Source organism: Nicotiana tabacum, chromosome 2 (genome assembly GCF_000715075.1).
Source record: "Nicotiana tabacum cultivar K326 chromosome 2, ASM71507v2, whole genome shotgun sequence".
Lineage (NCBI taxonomy): Eukaryota > Viridiplantae > Streptophyta > Magnoliopsida > Solanales > Solanaceae > Nicotiana > Nicotiana tabacum.
Window position 1 is genome coordinate 68,158,491 of NC_134081.1, and position 24,630 is coordinate 68,183,120.

Here is a 24,630-nt window from a genome sequence, read left to right on the forward strand (position 1 = left end):
GGCAGTAATTGTGAATAGATGAGTCCACAACACTTGACCCTTCCTGAGGAGTTGCTTGACTCCACTAACTGTCATGCTATGGAGTTTGCCTTCCTCAGAATGGCCCTTAAGGTCCACTCTCTTCCCCTTCACACTCACCTGCAGTCTATACTCAATGAAATCAAACAGGATGGGATTATGTTTCCTCATCCAATTCATTCTTAAGACCACACCACACCCTCTAATATCCAGTAGTCTTAATTTGTGTCCAAAGTCTATCCCATGAGTTTTCCAGTTAAATTGAGGACAAGATTGGTAACTCATCAGGTAACCACCATTAGCCACAACCACTCTCATATATAGGTACATCCTCTTTAATCATGCAGCCTAGATTTTTGGCAGTCTCACTAGCTATGAAGCTATTGGTACTTTCACTGTTTGCCAAAATGGTCAACATCTTCTTCACGTACATTTCTTTTAGCTTAATAGTGGTAGATGTTATGCTACCAGATAGTGCATTGAGGCTGATGGCCTCATCCAATATTTCTTATGTAATCTCACTAGGCATAACCTCCTTTTCTTTATTCATTTCCAGAATTTCTTCCTCCTATTCAGTACTTCCAGATAGTGTGTTCAACTATCTGTTCTTGCACACATAACCTGGGAAGTATTTTTCCCCACACTTGTAGCATTCCTCCCTTGCCCTTCTGGCTTCAAATAGTTTAGTTCCTGACATGGATGTATTAGAATTATCGTCCTTCTGCAGATTTCCCAAAGGTCTAGCTCCTGATACAGAGTTGGATCCTTGGTACTTCACTACACTTCTTGCTCCACTGAGTCTGTTCTTCCTAGTCATAGTGCCAATCAAGTTCTCTTTATGTCTGGCTTTTTCTACAGCATGACGTAAAAAATAGGGTTCAAGCATTTTCATAGTGTGCCTAATTTTCTCTTTTAACCCTCTAATGAAGAATCTTAAGAAATATTCTTCAGCAATAGTTGGGTACTTTATCAACACCCAAGCCTTCAAATCCTCAAACCTCTCCAGATATTCATTAATAGTCTCTTTTTGCTCCACTTTTTTGAATTCTCCCAACAATTTGAGATTACTATTGTAAGATTCATTAAATCTTTTGAAATTTCTTCAATAAAATTGAACTATCTCACAAATACCCCCCCCTCCCCCCAATTGATAAGAAAAGTACCAAGACTCAGCCCTTCTATTTAGATGAAGAACAATTGATTCTAATTTTTATTGTGGGTCAGTAATGTGATTGTAATGGAAATACCTATCACATTTGTACAACCATGATCTAGGATCTCCCTCCTCAAAGTAAGGGAACTCCACTATAGAAGCAAAGTTGTTCATTGGAGCTTTTACAGGATGTTGCTCATCCGTCATTCTCATTCTGCTCCCAGACCCTTCCAAATGAAGACCTTCAGTCGGTGCACTTCCCAGGATGCAATCTTTGTGCGTGAAGATCTTCTCCATCATCATATCAAATTTGTGATTCAACTCATCCATTTTTTAGTCATTGGACTCCAGTTTTTTGTTTGTTTCAGTCATGCAATTCTATAACTGATTTTTCAGTTTCTTGACATTTTTCTTCAATGGTTTTAGCTCGAGTTTTTGTAATTCTCATGGTGCCAGGAGGAAGCTTTCATACCAAGTTGTTATAGACTAGAAGAATTAAGCAATTAGCTAAACAATTGAGTAATAGAATGGAAAACGGGAATTCTTTTATTCAATATCAATGGAAATTGTTACACCACTGTTACAAGTATTCTTCATAACCTGAGAAAGAAGAAGGAGAAGAACGAAATTAGGAGAATGGAAGAGAAGATTCGAGAAGAGAGAGGAGAGAAGTGGAAGAGAAGGTTGTTAGACGTATAACTGAATTACCGAAAAATTGCCTAACTTCCTTCACCTAGCTCCTAGTATTTATTATTGATAGGACTTGGCTGCATAAGTGGCGGGTGAACATTGGGCCTCAACACTTTGGCCCAGTTCTGTGCTCTATTAGCCGGATGCCTTTAACCCAATAATTATTGGGAAATCTACACTAAAAGCCCATTTGGGCCAAACTAATTACCTACTCGAAACTTTTTACATAATACACCCATGCGATTCAAAATATTTACCCTGACTTTTTCCCAATATTCTAGTTTTTTCATTAATTACTCTTTATCTTTTTGTGTTTTCTCTCTCCTCTTTTTTCCTATTTTGTCCTAACTTTTCTTTGACTTTCCCTTTCTGCCATTAATTACTTTATGTTTTTTTGTGTTTTTCCTCTCCTATTGTTTTTCCTACATTGCACTTTATTCTTCTCTTTATCATTTGTGCTATTATTTGAAGGCTTCAAGAGCTTTTTTATTATTTCTTTTCCTACGTTCATAAATCAAGATCCCCCGATCCAAAATGTCTTGTTAAATAACTCTATGGATAAGTTAACTCCTCAATTACTTATAGAGGTGAATCTAGGATTTAAATTTAGTGGGTTTAACTTTTAAGATTTTAGCATTGAACTGATTATACTGTTAAAATTATGAGTCCAAATCTAATACTTGTTGAGATTTTAATAGATGTTTGCATATAAATCCATACTCTGTGTCGGAAGTTATGGGTTCAATTGAACTCATATCCGAAAGGATACATCCGCCCCTGACCACATACTGCGATTAACTAACTCTAAGAATTATTATTACTAGGACTTATTATATGATACACAATCTAATGACAAAGAAAAAGAGGAATAAAATAAGATTTTTAAAAAAATAAATAGAGCTAACTAAATGATATATTGTAATAATATGCAATATTTCAGCTGAAACTTGAATAAAAACATATTTACCCAATAGTATACCATTACGGTATCAAAATATACTGTAAGAGTATACAGTTATACTGCAACAGTATACTGTAATAGTATACATATATACCGAAAGGATATACTATAATAATATGCAAATTAAAACACAGTTATCCAACAGTATACCGTTATTGTATCACAATATAATGTAAGAGTATACTATAATAAAGTATATGGTTATACTACAACATTATACTATAATAGTATACATATATACCGAAATATTATATGGGTAGGGTCGTGGGTAGAATCAGGGTAATTATTTTGATTTCTATGGATAACCCTGAATATATCCCATAATTATTCCCCTTTTATTACAACTCCTCACGTGACTCCTCCCAATACCCTACTTTCCTAAATCAGACTCCCACTTTCCCAATTCATAACACATTCTTTATGAAACTATATTCCGGCGAACTGTTCTTTAAGGAAGTCATATTGAATGGCTTAGTGCTAGTAATCAGTAATATCTTTCTTTTCTTTTTTTGGTTAAAAAGGAGATTTTATTCATTACTAGATAGTAACATTACATAGACTAGATGTCCCATTGAGATCATCAGTGGAAGTAGTTACAATATTACTGCTAAGGTTACAAGAGTTAGGACTAGGAAGTACACATAGATTACCAAGGGAGCCAACTTATTACAAACAGAAACAGTAATAGACTTAGTAGATACTAATCCAGTTTTGTCTGCTAGAATTGCGTCTGCATCATATTCTGGAGGAGACTATTCAATAACTAGGTTGTTGACAGTGGCTTGCTTGGTCCCTTGTTGCGTCAAAAGAAGTGATACCATGCTTCTTTCCCTAAAATTATGCCGGATCACTAAATTCCCCAACCTCCTCTATAAGCACATGGAATCAAGAACTTAAGTTGGTATAGATAGGATTATAAGTTTCAAGTATGTGGAGAATAACTGTGGACTTCGTTTCAATTTCCAGTGGTGTAAAGTTATGATCCCATATCTAATTGTAGGCCAACTCTAATTGCTTGAAGCTCCATGTATGTTGGATTGTATCCAAAGGTACTCATTTGAAACCCCATGATCCAATTGCCACGGATAACTAACATCAGTTATAGTACTGAACCTCGAACTTTACCAAAATGTTTGATAATACACGAATATTTTTTTTCATTTCCTTTGAGTGAAATGAACAACTTTTTTAGCATTGAGGATTATAAAACTATATTAAATATACAATTAATGGAACCAACCATAAGACAAAGTAACCAAATTCTGGGAAAGACCAAATGAACGACATAGATGACTTTGATTCCAGCACATGAAAGTTAGAGAATTTTACAAGCGAGCATTCCAGGAGTCTAATTTAAGTTGTAATTCACGAGTTAACAATACAATTCTAGGGATAAAATCTTCATTCCACCAATAGCTCATGACAACAAAATCACCAGAAAAAAATCACGAAATGGAAGCAAAATTAACGAATAAAACATGAAGAGACTCGAAAATGCTGATCTATGACGCGAGCTCGCCTCACTGGTCACTGTCTCAACATATCAGGTTGAGAAATCATACGAATCAAAACTAGTGTCCAGTAACTGAATCGACCTGGTGGGACTGTTTTGAAGACAGAGGGTCCTAAAAGATTAGAAAGGAAAAAAAAACAATAAAGAAACTACTTTTAAAAAAGAATAACAATAACAAGTATCGCGAGAACATGGTGTTGAAACACATGCAAACATTCAGTCAATAAACCAACCCTACAAATACATTACATGGGTGAATAAATTTTCTACCTATTGCTTATATCCATGAAAAGAAAGAAAAGGAAAAAATAAGGAAAGAAAGAACAATACTAGGCTTCTTTGGATTTTGCTCCATGCTAGCTCTTATGCTTCGCGTTCACCAGGCATTAGACCTTTCACATATGCACACTTCCTCACCTGACTTTTAGCAAATGTGGAAACCTTACCTCCCAGGCCTACGGCAATGTGGCAGATCACATAGTTAATGGTGCATAAAACCGAACCACTTTCAATTGGTCCTAAATTACGTTAAGCTTTTTTTTTTTTTTTGTAGAGAGTAAATTCACCAGATTTTTTTTTTTAACGAGCATGGCTTTTCTGGAACAGCTAACATGAACTTGCCCACATTGTTTGCCAAGAATTTTGTTGAAACACATTGATTTATCTACTCCAGCTATATTTTTCTTTGTTGTTTATGTTGAGGATATTCACTGAAAATTAAACATTTTGACCCTCACATTTTGAATCTCGTCAAACAATACAATCCAATTCATCTTAATAACTCTCTACATGTAAGAAAAACATAATAGCCCACTTGCAAATATCGAGATGGACCATTGGACAAGAATTATGCTGTGGATGTGATATCAAGGAACGAAGCGAGTGACCACAAATGCTTACTTGCATCCTTGGCCTCCATACTTGTACTTGTGGTCCAATAGATACCCATTAGTTCAGCTTTCTCTTTTGGAATCTCAACCAAGACTCAATATCATCAGATAAAGTAACTAGAATAACAATAATAAAAGTGCCATTTTCCTCAAGTTTGCTTAAAAGCAAATCCATGTCTAAAGAATAAGATTCTACCATGAGTGCAGAGTAAAAATGGTAGATAAGGAAAAGGGAATACCGGATGGAGATGTTATTACACTAGCCGAAACAAAGTAGAAAAAACAGGGAACTGGGGCAGGAGAGCATCTTTTGTCTCCAAACTGAAAGCGCAATTCCAAACCCCCCCCCCCCCCCCACAACCCCAAAAAAAATATATTAAACCCTTGTATGCAGTACCAAATAGTATTAAAATGAAAATTTATATGCAAGAAAATATCAAAGAAATTGTTTTTGGTGGAATAAACAAATCTACTGAAATCTCTTTCACTAAGTGTATTTTCTTGCTTACGCCAATCACGAGCTGCTGATGTACAGGTAAACTGTCGCGCTACAAAATAGCAAGCACATGTAGCAAATTGCGTCTACACAGCATCAAGATAAACATCTGGCAATTACTTCAAAAATCCGACCTCATTTGCCGCCATGTAGCAAATTCCCCTAGATGCACAAATGCTTTGCAGTGCGGCAGTGACATCAATGGTCATGCAAAATAGTTGTGACAACAAGAAACAATTTTAGCTCCTCCGCAACCGACTCCAACAGTTATGTATCTTATTTGACCATTTCACAAAGTCTAGCTCGGCCAGGATTAAGTAGTGATTCCGACATCACCCAGCCCTGCAAGAATGTAAAATGATCACTAACCTGCATAATAAATAAAAGAAGCAGCCTCCTGCAAGTATGTGATAATCAAACTGGTAAGGAAGACAAACAACGAAACCACCATTGCCAGGCCCACTGTGTTAATTCCATTAATATTCTGCAATGTGAATATTAAAACGTTTCACCCCAAAAAGATAATCACAATCCAACGGGGTTAAATTGTTGGTAGCCAACAGACCTCACCCTTCTGAAAAGAGGGAATTGATCATGAGTTGGACAGTGTACAGTTTTTCCACTAATTCCTTCGTGTAAAATAACTCCTTACGACCTCTTTGAATTAATCCAGCCAGCTGAACAAATACAGCTAGCAGCACCATTTGAAGGAGTTCAAGCCTTCAAGGTAATGAAAAACAGAATGGACGGGCAAGGAGATTATAAGAAAAACACTACAACTATGATTTTATTTGTAATTGCATTTAATGCTGAATGGCACTCACATCTTATAAGTTGGAATTACCCACTACGAATTATGGAGGCAATTCATAGATATAACCAATTACAAGAGAATCCATTTTAAATCCTTTTACAAGGCTAGATCATGTGTCACACACTGCATGTAGTCTTAAAAATAATCAGGGATCTTCCACTTCCACAAAAAGAGTAATTCAAAGGGAACCGAGGCTAAGAGATTGCTACAAGTCCTAATTATCTGGATTCTAGAATGAGAAGCATTTTAACAGAAGTCATAAAGGTTATGAGTATTAAAATTTCAGGGGGCAAGCGATAAAAGTGAAACAGAGCTCATGAATCCATGTCAGGGCCTTCCAGAGGAAAGCACGTTTGCATGGTGCCTTGGCAATCACATATCTAGGACCATAGCAATGACACAAGCAATAAGAAAAAAATAGCAGCCCAACGTTCTTTCTCTAAGATTTCTCCTTTCACTGTAAGATATTGTTGCATTTTCAGAGTAGCAACAAGCAGATGGCTGATCGAAAACGAAAAATACATGATGAACATGCCAGTGTAAAAAATAGCAATCCGTTAATTGAAACCAAGGCACACTTGAAGAGAAATAAGGTATATCATATGTCCCTGTACTTTAACCAACTGTATGTCTGTTCCAGTTAGCTAGTCATGATGGAGGGAAGTTGATTTATGGTCCCAGCCCCTATACTTTTCAAGACACTAACAACTTCAGACAAGGCAAAACATTGCCATCTAGCTTCTTAAGAAAAACGTTCACTTGCAGCAATACCAAAGAAACAAATCCTAATTGTCAGTCGTGATGAATATGATTGTAAAACCATAACCATGATTGTAATAGGGTAGGGGTAAGGTCTGCGTACACACTACCCTCCCCAAACCCCACTTATGGGATTAAACTGGGTTTGTTGTTGTTGTTGTTGTTGTATTCGGGGGAGGTGGAGGTGGAGGAGCAGGAATTACAGGGATGAGATTGAAGACTTAAAAATTCTGGTCTCTTTCATTTTAGCCTTCCTGATACTTCCTCATCTTTGCACGTGATTTTTTTTTTTCCAACTGTAATATGTGATTATAGGTAATGACAAACAGAGGCTCACTTGCTCTCAGACTGTAACATATCATCTCTATGTTTTAGCTTGTTTAAAATTTAGAAAGAAAAATGATCTATCAGAAATAGTATCATTAAGTGGCAAATTTCTCTTCACCTGTTCTTTAGCTTTGCTCTTGAAAGGCATATATAAAGCAGAGACCATCTTATAAGATTCTATAACATGAGCTTGAAGATCAGCAGTTGATAGCAAGGATGCTGAAAGTTCATCTTCCCGCTGTTTCCTGGAGGAAGACTGTTTGTCGGTCGATGAACGAATGATGTGCAGAAGCACATGGCCCTGTATTTTAAAGTTAATTAGGTAAATGTAAGTTACTAAGAGTTTCACGTTCATCAGTTGGATAAGTCAGATGTCTTACATGAAATGCTGCTTTCAGTACATCATCAGACTTAGCTTGATCCTTGAGCAACACATATATATTTCCCTTAAAAGGATTGTATGACACTATATATTGCTCCTTCTGTTAACCAAGATCAACATGCAAGTCACAAGCATGAATCAGATAAAATAGAAGAAGAAACATTTAGCAGCATAACAAGAAAGCAAGGGGATGTAAGTGTGCTATGTGCAGGAGAGCTCCCCTTGACATTCATCCTCCCTTGATAACATACCTCAAAGATGGGCTTGACAGCAAGATATGAGTTTGGATCTTGGAAAGCTTCTCTAAATCTTGGTCCTGCAAGCAGTTAGTTAAAATCTGCAATGGATACGTCTGATGATGTTATGTTCAGATGACAAAGGAAACAAAGTGTATTTTCCTTGTAATTACCAAGAACAATAGGTCTGTGCTTTTTCCATGGAAAACTGAATATGTTTTCCCTTGAATTTCCATCCTGCAGTGTTGGAACTCTCCCTGAAAAGCAAGTAGCACGATAAGACATCAACTCGGACAACAACAACAAACCCAGTGTAATCCCGCAAGTGAGGTCCGGGGAAAAGGCATCAACTCGAAGAAAAAGATTAATGACTGCTAACTTATCTTACCTTTCCTGCTTCGCTTCACTCATACTAAGTGTTTCTTAACTTCGGATAATTCCAAATAACTCTATGGGAAACTAAAATCGGAAACAGCCTCTCTACTCCTCCGGAGTAGGGGTAAGGTCTGCATACACACTACCCTCCCCATACCCCACTTGTGGGATTGTGGGATTTCACTGGGCTGTTGTTGTTGTTGTTGTCTATGGGAAACTAAAATGGAGAAGAAAAGGTAAAAGAGGACAAAAAGCACATAACTTTGCTACATTTGAGTCAAAGAAAATGTTGGCATGTCCTAGTTTTACCACAAATTTGTAAGTTGAACCATTCAGTTGTGCTGACAGTCAGTTAACAGCAAACAAAAATCATGGTACGAAAGAGACTCAATCATAACAGAAAAAGAGGGAAGGAGGAAGACGGAAAGGCTATTCCTAACCTGTCCTTAGGAAAGATTCTACTGCTACTGTAAATCTTGCACGGTTCAGGGTATGCAACACAACAGATTTCACCTAATATATACAAAAGCAATAAGAGACGTCAGTCAAATGGGAAAAAGAACAAGGAAAGAAATCAGACTAGTACGTTAAGAAGTGCAGTGAACTAGAAATTAATGCACATTACTTAACCTCTTGATAAGAGCTGAAGACATATCCAAATGAGAGGAGGGCAAATGTCTTGACCAAAGATGGATTCCTTTTGGCAATCATGATACTTAATCCTGTCCCAAGCTTCATAAGAAAAAACTAACATAAGTTATTCCAGCTCAAATACATTAGAAGTCAGATACATGGCAGAAACCACTAAACAAATAAATATAAACTCCTTGTCAAGTAGGAAATAAGCCCCTTCAATTCCCCTGAAAGAAAAAAGGAAACTTTTTAAGGATCGTCAAACTTGTTGCCTTTGTAATATTCTTTTGCTTCTTTAGTAGTTTTCTGCTTTTCTGCTCATAATTCTTGTTTCATTCTTGTAGATTCTTTTTCTTTCTTCCCCTTTTTATTATAGAGAACTCTTATATATTCTTTTTCTTTCTTCCCCTTTTTATTATAGAGAACTCTTATATATTTTCATTATCATTAACTGATATGCTGCGAAGAGGAGTGCACCTTATGAACCATAGACCTGAAATGAAAAGACAGTAAAATTTGCGTTTCAATGTGAACAATATTTTAGCTTCTGAATTGTGAATAATCAAGGCCCAGACGATGAGATTTTATTGAACACATGGATTGAGAAAGAAGTCTAAAACTTATTTTTGATATCTGAAGATAGCAACTCATGTTCTCATCTTACAATCAATAATTCCAGTACTTTTACATCAGTTACTCAATGGTTTCAAACAGTTTTACCACCTCATTAGACTAAACTCCTAACTTAATGATAAAAATTGATCTTAGAGAAAACTCCTAACTTAATGATAAAATTGATCTTAGAGAAATTAGAACAACAACAACAACAACAACAACAATCACCACCCAGTATAATCCCACAAGTGGGGTCTGGAGAGGGTAGGATGTACGTAGCCTTACCCCTACCCTGGAAGGGCAGAGAGACTATTTCCGATAGACCCTCGGCTAAAGAAGGTGAAAGAAGCCCTGATAGCAAGTAATAGCAAGACAAATAATTAGAAAACTAAATCGAAGATAGCAACAGAGAATATGAAAGAGGTACCGATAACAAGTAATAGCAAGACAATATATTTAGAAAACTAAGTCCAAGGCAGCAAACGAGAATATGAACGAAGTACTGCTAGTAAACTACGGAATTACCGATGGCAAGTAATAACGGAACAAGACATGCGAATATAGCAAACTAAGGAAAAAGGGTACCGTACTAGCACTAATACTATCGAACTAGAGAAGACAAAGGGAAACGTACGACTACCTACTAACCTTCTACCCTAATCTTCAACCTCCACACCCTTCTATCTAGGGTCATGTCCTCGGTTAGCTCAAGTTGCGCCATGCCCCGTCTGATCACCTCTCCCCAAGACCTCTTTGGCCTACCTCTACCCCTCCTCTCACCTCCCAAGGCCAACCTCTCACATCTCCTGACTGAGGCATCTGTGCTTCTCCTCTTAACATGCCCGAACCATCTCAACCTCGCCTCACGCATCTTTGCCTCCACACGGGCCACTCCCACCTTGTCCCGAATAACTTCATTCCTAATTCTATCCAACCTAGTATGCCCACACATCCATCTCAACATCCTCATTTCCGCTACTTTCATCTGCTGGACATGGGAGTTTTTGACTAGCCAACACCTTAGAAAAATTAGAAAAGTTATTAAAATACCCATTCCAAAAGGTACTCCCCCTTGAAGATGTGCAGTCAATTTACAACAAGAATTAAAAGCTAAGTTACTCGGACTCGGCAATTTGGGCACCGTACCCGTGTCGACACGACACTGACATGGATAAGGGTGTGGAATCTGTGTCGGATCCGGTCAGACGAGATCGGGTGTGTTGACCAAAATTTTAAGGAAAATTTCCGTAAGTAAAGGAAGTGGTACAAATCTCTTTATATTTTTTATTGTACTATCCCATGAAAAGTGGCTTTCTTGTCAAAAAAGTGGGGTACATAGGAACTTTCTTGTCAAAAAAAGTGGGGTAGTGAACTTTATTGTCTAAAAAGTGGGGTATAGAGACCTTTCTTGACAGCAAAATACATCCTTCCTATCTTTTCTCTACCTACTTTCCCTCCAACAGACCAAGAAAATGGACAAAGAAGCCATTCTCTCTCTCTCTGCTTCATCTCGACTTTCTCGACTTTCTGTGACCAAAGCCAAAAAAATCAATTTTTTTTCTTCATCCAATTTATAGCTATATTTCTAGATTTTTAATTTGTTTTTCGCCGAATCCCCGCACCCGTACCTGTACCTAGATCCATATCCTCGAATCCTAAAATTTAGATCATGAAGGATCCGACCTTTGGATCCGTACCCGTGTCGGATACCCGTACCCGAGTCCGAGTAACTTAGATTAAAAGTGTCACTTTTACAAATAAGCAAGTGAACAGCTCCAGCGAAATTCTTCTTTTGAAAATGGTAACATTAGCTCCAGCGAAATTCTTTGAAACAATATGAAGATACAAGTATACAACATAACAGCAGATCACAAAGTCGGTTGCAGCTTCCCTATAATGTAAAACTTAACTGCCATCATAGAATATGGCCTTTGTTTCAGTTTCTATTCCACCAAAACCCTCATAAGGGAAAGAATTGAGTGAAAAGTTAGTGAGCAAATGAGTAGTTAGGCAACACCATCACTTTAAGAAACCTGCAACAACTACCATAAAGTACAGTGACTTCTTCTTCTGCCACTTTTCCCTTTCAAAAGATGGAAATAATAGCCTTCTTGTGGAAATGGCATTTAAGACAATAATGCAATCTATAATATATGACACTACCATGGCCAGACCAGGATAATTGTTTTTTTGAGAAGTGGTCTCAAGAGGCCATGCAATTGAAATCAGAATTCTGCATACTTCCAAATTCAGAATACTTGTTAAGATCAAATCAATATCTTCATCACCAGAAAAAGAGAAGAAGGAAAGAAAGATTAGAAATGCATACCAAATCAGCAAGATTGCCAACGCATTCACCCTTAGCAGTTACATCCCCAATGTTTTCCCCTTTAGCGAAGGCCTTATATATAGGAGTACGAGTTGAGGTAGAAGTGACAGCACCTACATTCTGTAAGCAATTCAAAATAAATCTTGAGTTCTTAGCTAAATGTATGTGCATGCAACAGGAATAAATATGGAAAAGAGGAAGGCGACAAACCTTGGCGACATTCGCAGCACAGGCTAAAGGAAGAAAAAACTGCGGCACAACAGCAGTTACCAGTTCAACACCAGCTCCCAACTCCATTAGAAGATCACCCGCGAACCTTAGCTGATGGGCATCATAAGGAAACAAGAATTGTAAGGAAAAATGAACTAGGACAATAATAATCACAAGTTGAAACCATTAATTAGATTTCAATCCTTACCCATACCACAGCCCAAACCAAGAAACAAATATAAACAACAGAAAAACGCAAAACAAACAAAAAGAAAATTAGAGAGGAGGGAACAATGGAGAATACCTGTTTTAGATCATAATCAAATTTCTTTCCCTGTCGTGCATAAAGCATCTTCCCTACGCGGCCAGCACCATCCTGCAAATTGCATATACCTTCCAGTTTGTACTCATGGAACATGAAAGGAGTGAGCTCTCAGAATATCATAAAATACACAGCAGTTCTTGATTTAACCCCGTCTTACTCTGATATTATGTTCAAGAATTTGTTGTAATGCTTAAATAATGAGTTGAAGATTGGATATTCAAGTAATGAAGTGAAGACCTCCCCCCCCCCCCCCAAACACCCTCAAGCCAGAAAGAACTAAATCTAAGTTTTTTCCCTAGTTCATTGGCTTGTCACAATTTCCAAGATGGATTTGGTTCAGGTTATAAAGAAAATAATTCCACATGATTGAATGGGTGTTCCCGCTTCTCAGTCAGAAAGAATTAAAGAAACATCTGTTTTTTGGATGACACAAATTTGGATATTGTTTTCTCATATGGTTACTCAGGGCAGAGCGAAGAGGGGACACATTTATTTATATTAGGTATGCAACACTCTCCGTCAAGTGCAGGCCTGATTCTTTTTAAGGTCAAGCACGTGAAAGTATTTTTGTAGATGGGTAATGATAAGACTCGAACCCAAGACCTTTGCCTGCTCATGTAACATTGTCGAATTGTGTGAACCAACTCATCTAAAAGCTCAAGCTCAAGAGCGAAAACATTTGTTTGTTTATTTATTTTTTATTTTTATATTTTTTGATGAAAAGGTAAAAGAGGGGTACACATTTGTTTATTTTCAGCCTGCAACCAAAACAATGCATGTTACTACTTACTAGGACCTTTAGGAAAATATTGGACCTTGTTAGCATGTAAATAGCTTCAAATACACATATATCTGATATGCAGACTGAAATGCCGAGCCAACAACCTAATCTCACAAAACCTATTCTAATTTTTTTGCATAATCATTTCCACATTCTTATATCAAGTCCCAACTTTAGGTAAAATATCAAGCAAAAGCATGTAGCTAAGAGTTTTTTTGTATCAGGTACTTGCTGAAACAATGATGAAGACTCTATCTGTACCTTGAGAATCCAGTTAATGGCTACGGCACCAGGGGTAGCTCTATGCTTGGAAACTCCTACTGAATTTAAGAGTGTTTGTGTCGTGAAAACACCCATTGCACCACCAAAAAAGTGCTACAAGTGGCAAAAACGAGGTATTTGTTAATAACCACAGCAGCATGTTACAAAACATTAGCCAAAAATGGCACCCAAGACAGAGCATTTATTTTGTAGTTGTATACCTTCAGTGCCCTCCATGTCATGTATGGTACATAAGAAGGTGTAACGCTACCAGGAAAACCTTCTGGAACCACGTAGGATCTTATGAACCCCATAAACTCCTGCACCACATATACGATAGGAACATAGAAAAATACATTCTTAATAAAAAAAAAATCTTATCTATTAAGATTCATGCACAATGTCTTGCTCACACAATAACAAAAAATTGTAACCATAAAAGTTGGTGCACAATGTCTTACTCACACAGCGATCTTACAACATACTAACATGCATTCCTCATAGACACATAATTTAGTAGCTTAAAGGAAGTCATAAAGCAGGAGACAGTATTCTCTCAATTCACATTACAGAAAAGCTTTAACACTTTGCTGAAAATACACCTCTAATGTTGGAATTTCAGAATCCTAGACTTAGAACTTTAACAAAATGCTCAAGATACAATTTAGAGAATTATATTTCTTCTATAGGAATTTTCTTTTTAGCGCACTCACTGGGTTTCGACTTGATTTCTTAGGTCATGAGGAAGTTCTTCAACTTTTTTCTCTGTCCAGTTGAATTCTTCTAGATAAGAGTATATTCTTCACCAGAAAATTGAAACTAATAGTAACTTATGCAGTAAATGCCAACAAATCCATATAACAGCAATGTAGAAAACAAAATAAAAAATCGCCATAACATTTTAGTTTCACAAGCATACAAATTAAAAAGTATTTAAAAAGAAATTCAAGAGCAAGCAAAAGCGACAAACCTCGACAGGAGCTTGAGGAGACTGCAAACTAACAGCACGAATTGCGTTCCTCTTTAACTGCTGAGAGCCACAATTGACACTCTCGTCAGCGAAATACTTCCATCGGCGACCGTCGATCTCCTCACAGCAGAGCAATCTCAAGCTCGAATCAACAAATTGCCGATCATGAAGCCCAAAGCTCGCCACTTCCGGCCGCCGCTCAACGGCGACGGACGGCGACGGAGGAGCGGAGGCGAGGTCGGCACTAATCCGGAGAGTTTCACGGACAAGCAACGTAGCGTCGTGAGACGAGGCCGTTGAAGTTAGGGTTTGAGAACTGGAGCTAGGAGGATGTTTCAGCTTCATTGCGGTATTGAAGAATCAGAGCATGAGAAAGAGGGGATTTTATGGAGGAAATTTTTGGAGCTTTGGAAATGTCGTTGTGAATGAGTACGAATGGAGGTAACGGACGTTAAGAGGAAAGCAGGTGGGGCCCTGTTGTTTGGGGGGGGGGGGGGAATGGCCATGGAACTTGGCATGAGATGAACACGTGGGGTGAAAGAGTCAGTGCTTTTACATATATACGTCCAGCTTGCCATACTGTAGTCAGCTGTTTTTCTCTGTGTTCTATAAAATATAACCGCAAACAAACATTTATAATTGGGCTCGGATATATCTCTCACACTCCAACTTACTAAGTGACCGACTATATAGACACTTCAACTTAGTACAGATATATCATGTGGACACCTATGTCTGAAAGTCTATTTTCGTAAAATACATTCTCTGCTGACATGTCAAGTCAACAGATAAAATAATGACACGTGTATTTTAAAATAAAAATATTATCACCTTAATAATAACTTGATTAAAAAATTCAAAAAGAACAATTCTTCCTTCTTCCAACCCTACCGCCGTCATCTTCCCCAACGACCCCTCCTTGCCAGAAAAATTAAATTCCGGTCATTCTTTTCCAATTTTGTTTCTTCTCTAGAAATTTGATCTTTTTTTTCCTTCTTTTTCTTCACGTTGGAGCTTTCGTCGAAATTTCTTTGAAAGTTTCAAATCTGATTCTTCTTCTTTAGATTCAAGAAACTTCGCCGAAAAAATGAAGTTTCGGAGGAATTTTTGAAATATAAATCTGATTTTTTATTTTAGATTTAAGTCACAAAGATTAATTTCGTTATTGTTGGAAAAAAAATAAAACTTTGCCAAAAAAAATGAAATTTCGCCGAAAATGTTATTGTTCAAATTGTTTTCGCCGGGAATGTTACTGTTTAGATTTTTCTTCTTCTTAATGTTAAATGTTATTGCTTTTGAATGATCCAGATATTGTTTATGAGGAGATAGAGGTAGCGAGGATTTTCTTTCTTCTTCATGTTACTTTTGAACAAATTGACAAGTTTTTTGTTATTTTTGGGTTGAGAAGATGGTGATGGTTACATGGTGTTTTTGTACTTCTGTGTGCGAGTTGTTTGGTGGTGATGGGGCTGCTCATTTTTTTTACTTAAAGGACTTATGTACATGGTTATTTTAGGTGTTAGAGTGAAGCTTGGTAAAGCTCATATGGTGGAAGACAAATGGAGAAGATGAGCTTGTGGCAAAGAGAAGATGGTGAGGTGAGAGAAAAAAAATAATAATGTGAAATTCATCTTTCAGAACAAGAAAAGATCAAACATGGTGATGGTGGCTATGGCTTGATTGGGGATGAAGAAGGCGGGGTCCACATGAAAAAAATTAAAGTAAAAATATAATTTTATGCATCTTCACGCGCTCAAACATGAGTGAGACACGCTCATTTTGCCATGTCACCTCGGAATGTTTACGAGACATACTAAAACTAACATAAAGTGTCTATATGGTCACCTGATAAGTTGCAGTGTGAGAGAGACATCTGAGGCCAACTTTAACTGTATGTTTACGTATTTTGCTAAATACAAAATAATAGTACTCCAGTAGCTACTTTTTAAAATAACCACCAAGTGATTTTGTTTTTATTGAGTGAGAAAGAAATACTACTAATAGAGTATAGGCAGAGGTAAAGCATTCCCACTATGCAAATACCAATTCAATAATATTTTTAATGACATGTTTAGGAGCAAAACAATAGAAAATACACCTCAATCTCAAATAAATTAGAATCTGTTATGTGAATCTTCATTAATTATGTTTCTTCATGTAGTCCTAGTAATGTATATGTATTGACGATACATCATGAATTGGCTAATTTTACGTATGGGGATCAAAATAACAAGGCGGCATGCAAAAGCTAACAAAGCAAATATGGGGACAATAAATCAGACGATAAAAGAAAAATATATCAAAGAAGACATTATAATTTAATATGATCTGGACCTACATCAATCTTCTAATATAAAAGAGAAGAAAAACTTATCGAGAGAATAAATTCTCCACCTAAACAAGACTCTTTTAAGGACTACAATGTGGATAATATTGTTGTCTTTGTGTGAAGGAGAGATTCATAATTTATAGAGGTCCACGGTATTTTCCTACAACATGGGAATCTGTCAACTATCGAAGAGATCTATATTTTCCTTTTAGGAAAAGTAAAATTAGTTATCATAAATATTTTACCTTTCCTTCAAGTAACAAGTAAAATCCAAACATGATAAGAAAATTAAGGTAAACCCTAATAGTTTTTTCATTTGGCTTGAATTTTTTGGGCAAAACTTGATCCGTATTCTTTACATAATCTTCGTGACTGTTGTTTGCTATATTTAAAAATAGATATGGATTAAAATTATAGCCATGTGCACTAAAATTAAGCACGAATTAAAATATTGAAGTCCAGCGTTAAAAATGAACAGGGATAAAAATGAAACCCTGTATTAAAAGTGTACAAGATTAAAAGTGGAGCTTATACGTTAGAACTAAATATGGGTTGAAAGTTGGAGCCGTTGTACTTTTAAAGATAATGTAGCAGGAACATTAAAAATATGCAGTTGAAAGTTTGTCACCACGTATCCGAACAAAATTAATTTTTTGGGATAAAAATCTTCGTTCTTGTCAAATTAGTTGCAGTTTGATTTGAACCTGTCTTCAACATAGTTAGAATCATTGGTTCTGAGATCACTTATTAATATCGAAATAATAAGGATGATGATAAATCATGCGACAAAAGAAAAATACATCAAAGAAGATATTATAATTTAATATGATTTGGTCAATTGACCTACATCAATCTACTAATATAAAAGAAAAAAAAACTTTTTGAGAGAAGAAATTTTTCCCCTAAATAAGACTCTCTTAAGGACTGCATTATGGATGCTACTGTTACCTATGTGTGAAGGAGGGGTCCTAAATTCATAGAAGTCTACAGCCTTTTTTTTACAAGAAATGGATCTATCAACTATGGAAGAGATTTATATTTTATTTTGGGGAAAACTAAAATAAGTTATAGTAAATATTCCGCCCATTAAATATTGAGTCCTTCCATCAAGTAATAGGTAAAATCCAAACATGTTAAGAAAATTAAGGCAAACCCTAACATTACGCTGTCTACCTATTGTAGCCCTAATTCTTTTTCGGTTTAGGACTAACAATATGAACAAACTTACACGCACGAAGATACTAAGAAGGCAAAATGTTTGATTAATAAATCATGTTCAACCATCAAATTTGCGTTTTATTCCATTGTGTGGGTTTAAAGTGATAATTGAGGGATATCTATATCAAGGGTGTGGCTTAGTAATTAATAAAGTGGAGTGAGAACCATAAACTCTTAGCTTTATATATCAAGATTAAAAAATATTAGGTGATTATTTATTTCCATCTCACCAAGCCTAGTTAGATAAAGTTACCCTATTTATGTATTGATGGAAGCCTGGAAGGTAGCAAGCAACTCGAGAAACTAGTTGAGGGGCGCACAAGTTGATCTAAACAGCACGAACAATATCACAATTAGGATAAATAGAGAGGAAACAATTTATAGTTCGTTGCACAAATAAAACACGTATTTTGTTTAAAGCGCATAGGAACGTTAACTAGATTTTTGTTTCCATCCCAAACTTCTTATTTGCTACTAATTAATAATTCAGAAAATATTTTTACACAAAGTGGTTTATCTAAAATTCCAACCCCAACAACATTTTACCTAATTGAATTTCTGTTTGCCTTTTCAAATGTATTTGCTTCTAGTATAAGACTTGGTAATAAATTCTTCAAATGAAACTAATTTCAACGGTTCAAAGAAAATGTAGAAATACCATCACCCAATTCTATTCAAGAATGGACAACTGAAACAAGCCATCTTATTTTATTTTATTTTCAAATTATATCGAACTTTATCTGAATAAACAAATAAGATACGATATCACATTTGATACCTGCGAAAGTATGTAACATAAAGATTTGCACGTGACATGTCAAAATAATATTTTATCCAACAAAAAAAAAAAGTTATAGTAGAAACCCAGAACATGAGAACGTCATTTCACTTTTAGCAAATATTAAATAAATATAATTTCATTGCGTTATCGTTCCAACTCTTCGTCAAAAGAATGAAGCTTTTCACAATTTAATAAGTAAAAAAAAATTCAAAAGTCTCTGCCTTTATAAAAATAGGCAACGAATATATAAGTGGTAGCATTTGGATAAAACAATGAAAAGGAAAAGAAAACAAATTGAAAATCAACGTGTCTGACATGGAGTAGAATATTTTTGTATACGGTACAAACTGATCTCGGGTGAATTAGGAAGCGATATGTGTCTTGGGTGAATTAGGAAGTGATATGTGTCAAGGATAATCAGTCATTGCTGACTTAATCATGGTGACACCAAAGATAAATTTGTGGCCGGATAATAAGCAATTCATGATATGAACGTTACAAAAACGTTATAGAAGACCCCAAGATTCCTCCGGCCTTTATTAGTCATTATTATCCTTTATTATTCTTTATCATCTTTTAATTACCTTTTATTGCATCATTAATATTGATATTTAATGGGGCATGATTTGTGAATCATGCACCCCATAACTCTAGTATAAATAAAGCCTTTCATTCTATTGTAAGGGGGAGAAAATTGATGGTAGGCTAGAACCCCGTATTTTAGCCGTATTTTGCACTCTAATTACTGCATTTTACATGTGTTTGAGCTTAAATGATAGTGAATTACACTTATTACGTGTTTTACGCCTTGCAGGAAGTGATTCCGAGTTAAAACGTTAATTTGGAGCTGAATTGAAAAAATTGGAGCTTTGAAAGCTAAGTAAAAGTCCAAGGAATTAAATCGGGACCGCATTCGGGGGTCGAGGACCAAGTCTGGATGTCAAAAAGTAAAAGAAAAATTACTCTGAGAAAGAACCACTACCGCGCCGTGAGGCGCAACGCGGCAGTCTAAAGGTGCCTGCTAACAAAAAAACTTGCTCTCTGATAATTCCCACAAGTGCGCCGCATGGTGCGAGCGAGGTGTGGCACGCCCGTGCATTTTCCCCAGAGTATTTTTCTTTTTCGGCTTGGAAAGGGTAGTTTCGTCCTGACCCATTTCTACACGGCATAAATACACCAAAAACACCTTTCTAAAGGAACTTTTGACCTGCGAAGTATTTGAGAAGCAACTAAGGCAAGAAGACATAAGATTTCATTAGATTTCAACCAACAATCGATGCAATACGGGAGTTTAAATCGAATCATTAGCAGTGATGATTTCTATATTTTTAAACCTTATTGAGATGAATTTTTCTATTGCTATGGAGTAATTTCCTTTAGGGTGTTGACAGATATGTTGTACTGATAATTTGACTATGGATTCGATTCTTGACAATTGCTTGAATTAATTGACGGAGCTTTAATTCGTATTGTGAAGTAGTTTATTATCTTGCTTAATCGAAAGAGGAGCTTTATATTGAATTTCTTTATATCTTATGCTCTAGTTTAAATTCATGATTCAGCTAGGTAATCGAAAGAACCTCTTGAATTATTAATCGAACTAAAAAATAGGAAAATATTCGTGAGAAGTTGCTCTTTAGCCTAAAACCATCATTTTATTCGTTGCAATGGTTCACCGTGTTTCAATTGGATTAATTACTGAAATTAACGTTTAATCGAAAGAGGAACCTTAACTTCAAGTGTAATCTAATCATCTGGTGAATTCGTGAGAATCAACGGTATTATAGAGTGAATTACTTCAAGAATTAGATCCCGAGTCAATTATCTTGCACCTGTCTAGTCAACTACCCTTATTTCTCTCACTGATATTTCTGTGTTGCTCAACTCTTGTCTTTTGTGATCAATTGATAATTGCTTGATTTTTTAGTAGTTAATCGTAGTTGATAATCATTTAATCAAGTGTTAATTTTTCTAGATAATATTTAACTAAAAATTATTCGAACACTATTTAAATTCAATTCATGTGGAGACGATAATTTAACTATATTATCTTTGACTAGCGAGCAATAATTTTGTGTTGTGTTTTGCGTTCGTTAGAAATCATATAGCAAAACATCATACTTACGTTGTATCCTATATTCTTTTGTTCCGCATTCGAAATGTTCTCAAAGGCTGATATTCTTCTCTCATTTTGTGATGACCTGATAGGTCATCTTATGTTTTAGAACCTAATTCTCCGCTTTGAAACCTTAAATACCTTATTTTAGCTTTTTTCGATTTGCGTGCGTAGTCCGGATGTTTTTTCGAAAAGCTTTTATGTTAAAAATTGAGAAAATATGAAATTTTTGCCTTAAAATCCATTTGAGTTTATTTCGATCAATGTTTTGAGCAAACAGACCCGAATTTGTATTTTTACGGTCCTGGTGGGTCCGTATCGTGATTTGGGACTTGGGCGTATGACCGGAATCGAATTCGAAAGTTCCTAGCTCGAGTTATCGCACTTTGTTGAAATTTAAAAGTTAAAGGCTTAATGACTTTGTAATGTTTGACCAATGTTTGACTTTTTGGATAGCGGGTCCGTATTTTGGTTTTAAAACTCGGTATAGGTCCAATACTATATTTATGACTTGTCTGTCAAATTTGGCGAGAAACGGAGTTGGTTTGACGTGATTCGAACGTCCGGTTGTGAAAATAGAAATTTCAAAGTTTTCTTGAAAATCTCCTTTGATTTTATGCTAAATTCGTAGTTTTAAATGTTATTTTGGCGATTTGATCACGCGAGCAAGTTCGTATGATATTTTTAGATTTGTGTGCATAATTGGTTTAGAGCCCCGAGGGCTCGAGCGGGTTTCGGATAGGCTATGGAGTGGATTGGACTTAGAAAATATTGCTGGTGTGTCCCAGTTCTGGTGTAGGCCTCTGATCTCGCATTTGCGAGGTCAGACCTCGCATTTGCTATATGGTAGCAAACCTGTCAGTTTCGCGTTTGCGAACATAACCTTCGCATTTGCGAAGAGACCTAGTTGTGCAATTGCGACCAAGTCTTCGCTTTTGCAATGAGGACTGGGGGGAGGGAGCTACTTCGGATTTGCGATCAGGCCATTGCGCACTTGCGAACAATTCATCGCATTTGCGATGGAAGCAGAGATGTGAAGATCTTCGCATTTGCGATTGATTCTTCACATTTGCGGGGTTCGCATTTGCGAACCCCAGGTCGCAAATGCGACATCTGCAACTGATCAAAATGGGACTTAGACGGGATTTTGGTTCATTCTCTCAAATTTTTCTAGCGTCATGTTGCCTCGCAGTCTTCGACAATCCATAGACAAAGTCCATCGCTATCTCGTCCCACTTCCACTGCGGTATCTGAACTGGCTGTAAGGGTCCTGCTGGTCTCTGGTGCTCAGCCTTAACCAGCTGACACACTAAGCATTCAGCCACATACTCAGTGACATCCCTCTTCATACCTTTCCACAAAAAACCCTAGAGGTGATTTTTCAAAGAACCTTTCTTCCCCTAATCATTGGTAAGTGATTCTAAACTAGTTTCTTTCAATCTTTCACTATATTTTCTAAGATTTCAACCAAAAATTTTGTGTTTTCATGGTGGAAATTGGGGTTTTTGGGTAGATTTAGGGATTTTTATAAAATGGGGATTTAGACCTCAAATTGAGGTCGGATTCCAAAATAAATTATATAACCGGGCTCGTGAGTGAATGAGTGTTCATATTTTGTGACTTTTACCCAATTCCGAGACGTGGGTCCGGGGAGGCTTTTTGGAGCAATTTTTTAATTTCTTGCTTTAGATTTGATTTTATTAATTAGATTAGTTTCTTATAGTTGTATTTATGGTACGTAATTGATTCCGGCTAGATTTGGACCATTCGGAGTCGGATATTCGTGGAAAAGGAATTGTTACCAATTGATTGAGCTTGGTTCGAGGTAAGTGGCTTGTCTAACCTTGGTGGGGGAAATCTCCTTAGGATTTGGTACTGTTGTGATATGTGAGCGCCGTGTACATGAGGTGACGAGTACGTACACGAGCTATTTGTTGTAAAACCTGATTTATTTTACTGAGTAGCAACCTGCTTTTCCTTTAATTTGAGTTATACTGTTTAAATGAGTATTAGTCTGTTTTTCATTCTTAATTGATCTATTCCAATATGTGTAGTTATCTTGTTTAGTCTAATATTGCATGTCTACGTGCTTTTCCTTGTTCTTTATCAGTATAACTGTAGAAATCTTGTTGTTAACTATTGTATTTATCGGTTTGAGCTGTGTGTTTACTTTTGAGACTACGAGACGGTTCCTCGGGAGTTCTTCCTACACATTTACTTTTGAGACTACGAGGCGGTTCCTCGGGAGTTCTCCCTGTATATTTACTTTTGAGACTACCGAGGTACCACACATTTACTTTTGAGACTACGAGGCGGTACCTCGGGAGGTCTCCCTTCATATTTACTTTTGAGACTACGAGGCGGTACCTCGGGAGTTCTCCCTGTATATTTACTTTTGAGACTACGAAGCGGTACCTCGAGAGTTCTCCATGTATATTTATTTTTGGACTACGAGACGGTATCTCGGGAGATCCCCTGCTGTCTACCCCTGAATGTTGTACTGTTGCCTTGCTGTGTTTCCTTTTGTTAAATTCTAGTCTCTCATTATACTGTATATTCTCGTGCCTTATTTATTATTTACCAGTGGGACTGACCTGACCTCTTATGCACATATTTTCGTGTGCTACTCTTATGCACATATTTTCGTGTGCAGATCCAGGTTTATCATACCAGCCTCGCTATTAGTTATGTATTTGCTGCTGTTCTGGAGACTTCAAGGTACATCTGCTCGCGTCCGCAGACCTAGGAGTCCCCCTTTATTCTCCCCTATGTTAAACACTTCTTGTATTCCTTTTATTTTACTATGGCGCATAGAGATGCTATTTTTCTTCTGTATCTTATGACTTACGATGTTTCGGATTTGGGGAAGACTGTGTATTTATAGAGTATTGGTTATTGTACATGCCGAGCGGCATTGTTACTAGTTATTCAATTATCCACTCCTGTTAGTTGTCAAGTTTTACTTTCATTTTGTTATTTTTTGCAATTTGTTAGGCTTACCTTGTCGTAGCAACTAAGTGCCGTCACGATGTTATACAGAGGGAGTTTGGGTCGTGACAAGTTGGTATCAGAGCTCTAGGTTCATAGGTGTCGTGAGTCACAAGCCAGTTTATTAGAGTCTCGCGGATTGGTACAGAGACGTTTGTACTTATCTTCGGGAGACTATGGAACTGTTAGGGAAAATTACGCTCCTTGATTCCTTGTCATGCGAAAATTGTTGACTTCAAAATTCTAAACTTCTGTATTCTATTCTCTCACAGATGGTGAGGACACGTATAGGCGCATCTGATGACCAGGCACCCGCGCCCCCTGCTAGAGCCATGAGAGGCCGGGGCCGGGGTAGAGGTCGAGGACATCCACACGGTGCAGCCAGAGCACCCGCTCAAGCTGCGACAGAGGATCCCCCAGTAGCTCCAGCTGGAGGGCAGGCATCTGAGGGCAGACTCCC

At 36.8% G+C, this 24,630-nt stretch overlaps 1 protein-coding gene across 1 annotated transcript; it reads right to left on the reverse strand.

Annotated features, from left to right (window-relative positions):
• Positions 1 to 5,626: 5,626 nt before the first annotated feature.
• Positions 5,627 to 15,346, reverse strand: LOC107794413 (protein root UVB sensitive 6). Its single transcript, XM_016616899.2, has 13 exons — positions 14,739 to 15,346; positions 13,990 to 14,088; positions 13,769 to 13,882; positions 12,706 to 12,777; positions 12,402 to 12,512; positions 12,192 to 12,311; positions 9,245 to 9,346; positions 9,055 to 9,127; positions 8,413 to 8,496; positions 8,255 to 8,319; positions 8,002 to 8,103; positions 7,740 to 7,922; positions 5,627 to 6,063 (listed from the first exon to the last, which is right to left on the reverse strand). The coding sequence occupies exons 1-13, from the start codon at positions 15,081 to 15,083 to the stop codon at positions 5,998 to 6,000; spliced, it is 1,536 nt and encodes a 511-aa protein (XP_016472385.2). The 5' UTR covers positions 15,084 to 15,346; the 3' UTR covers positions 5,627 to 5,997.
• Between the last annotated feature and the right edge of the window lie 9,284 nt (positions 15,347 to 24,630).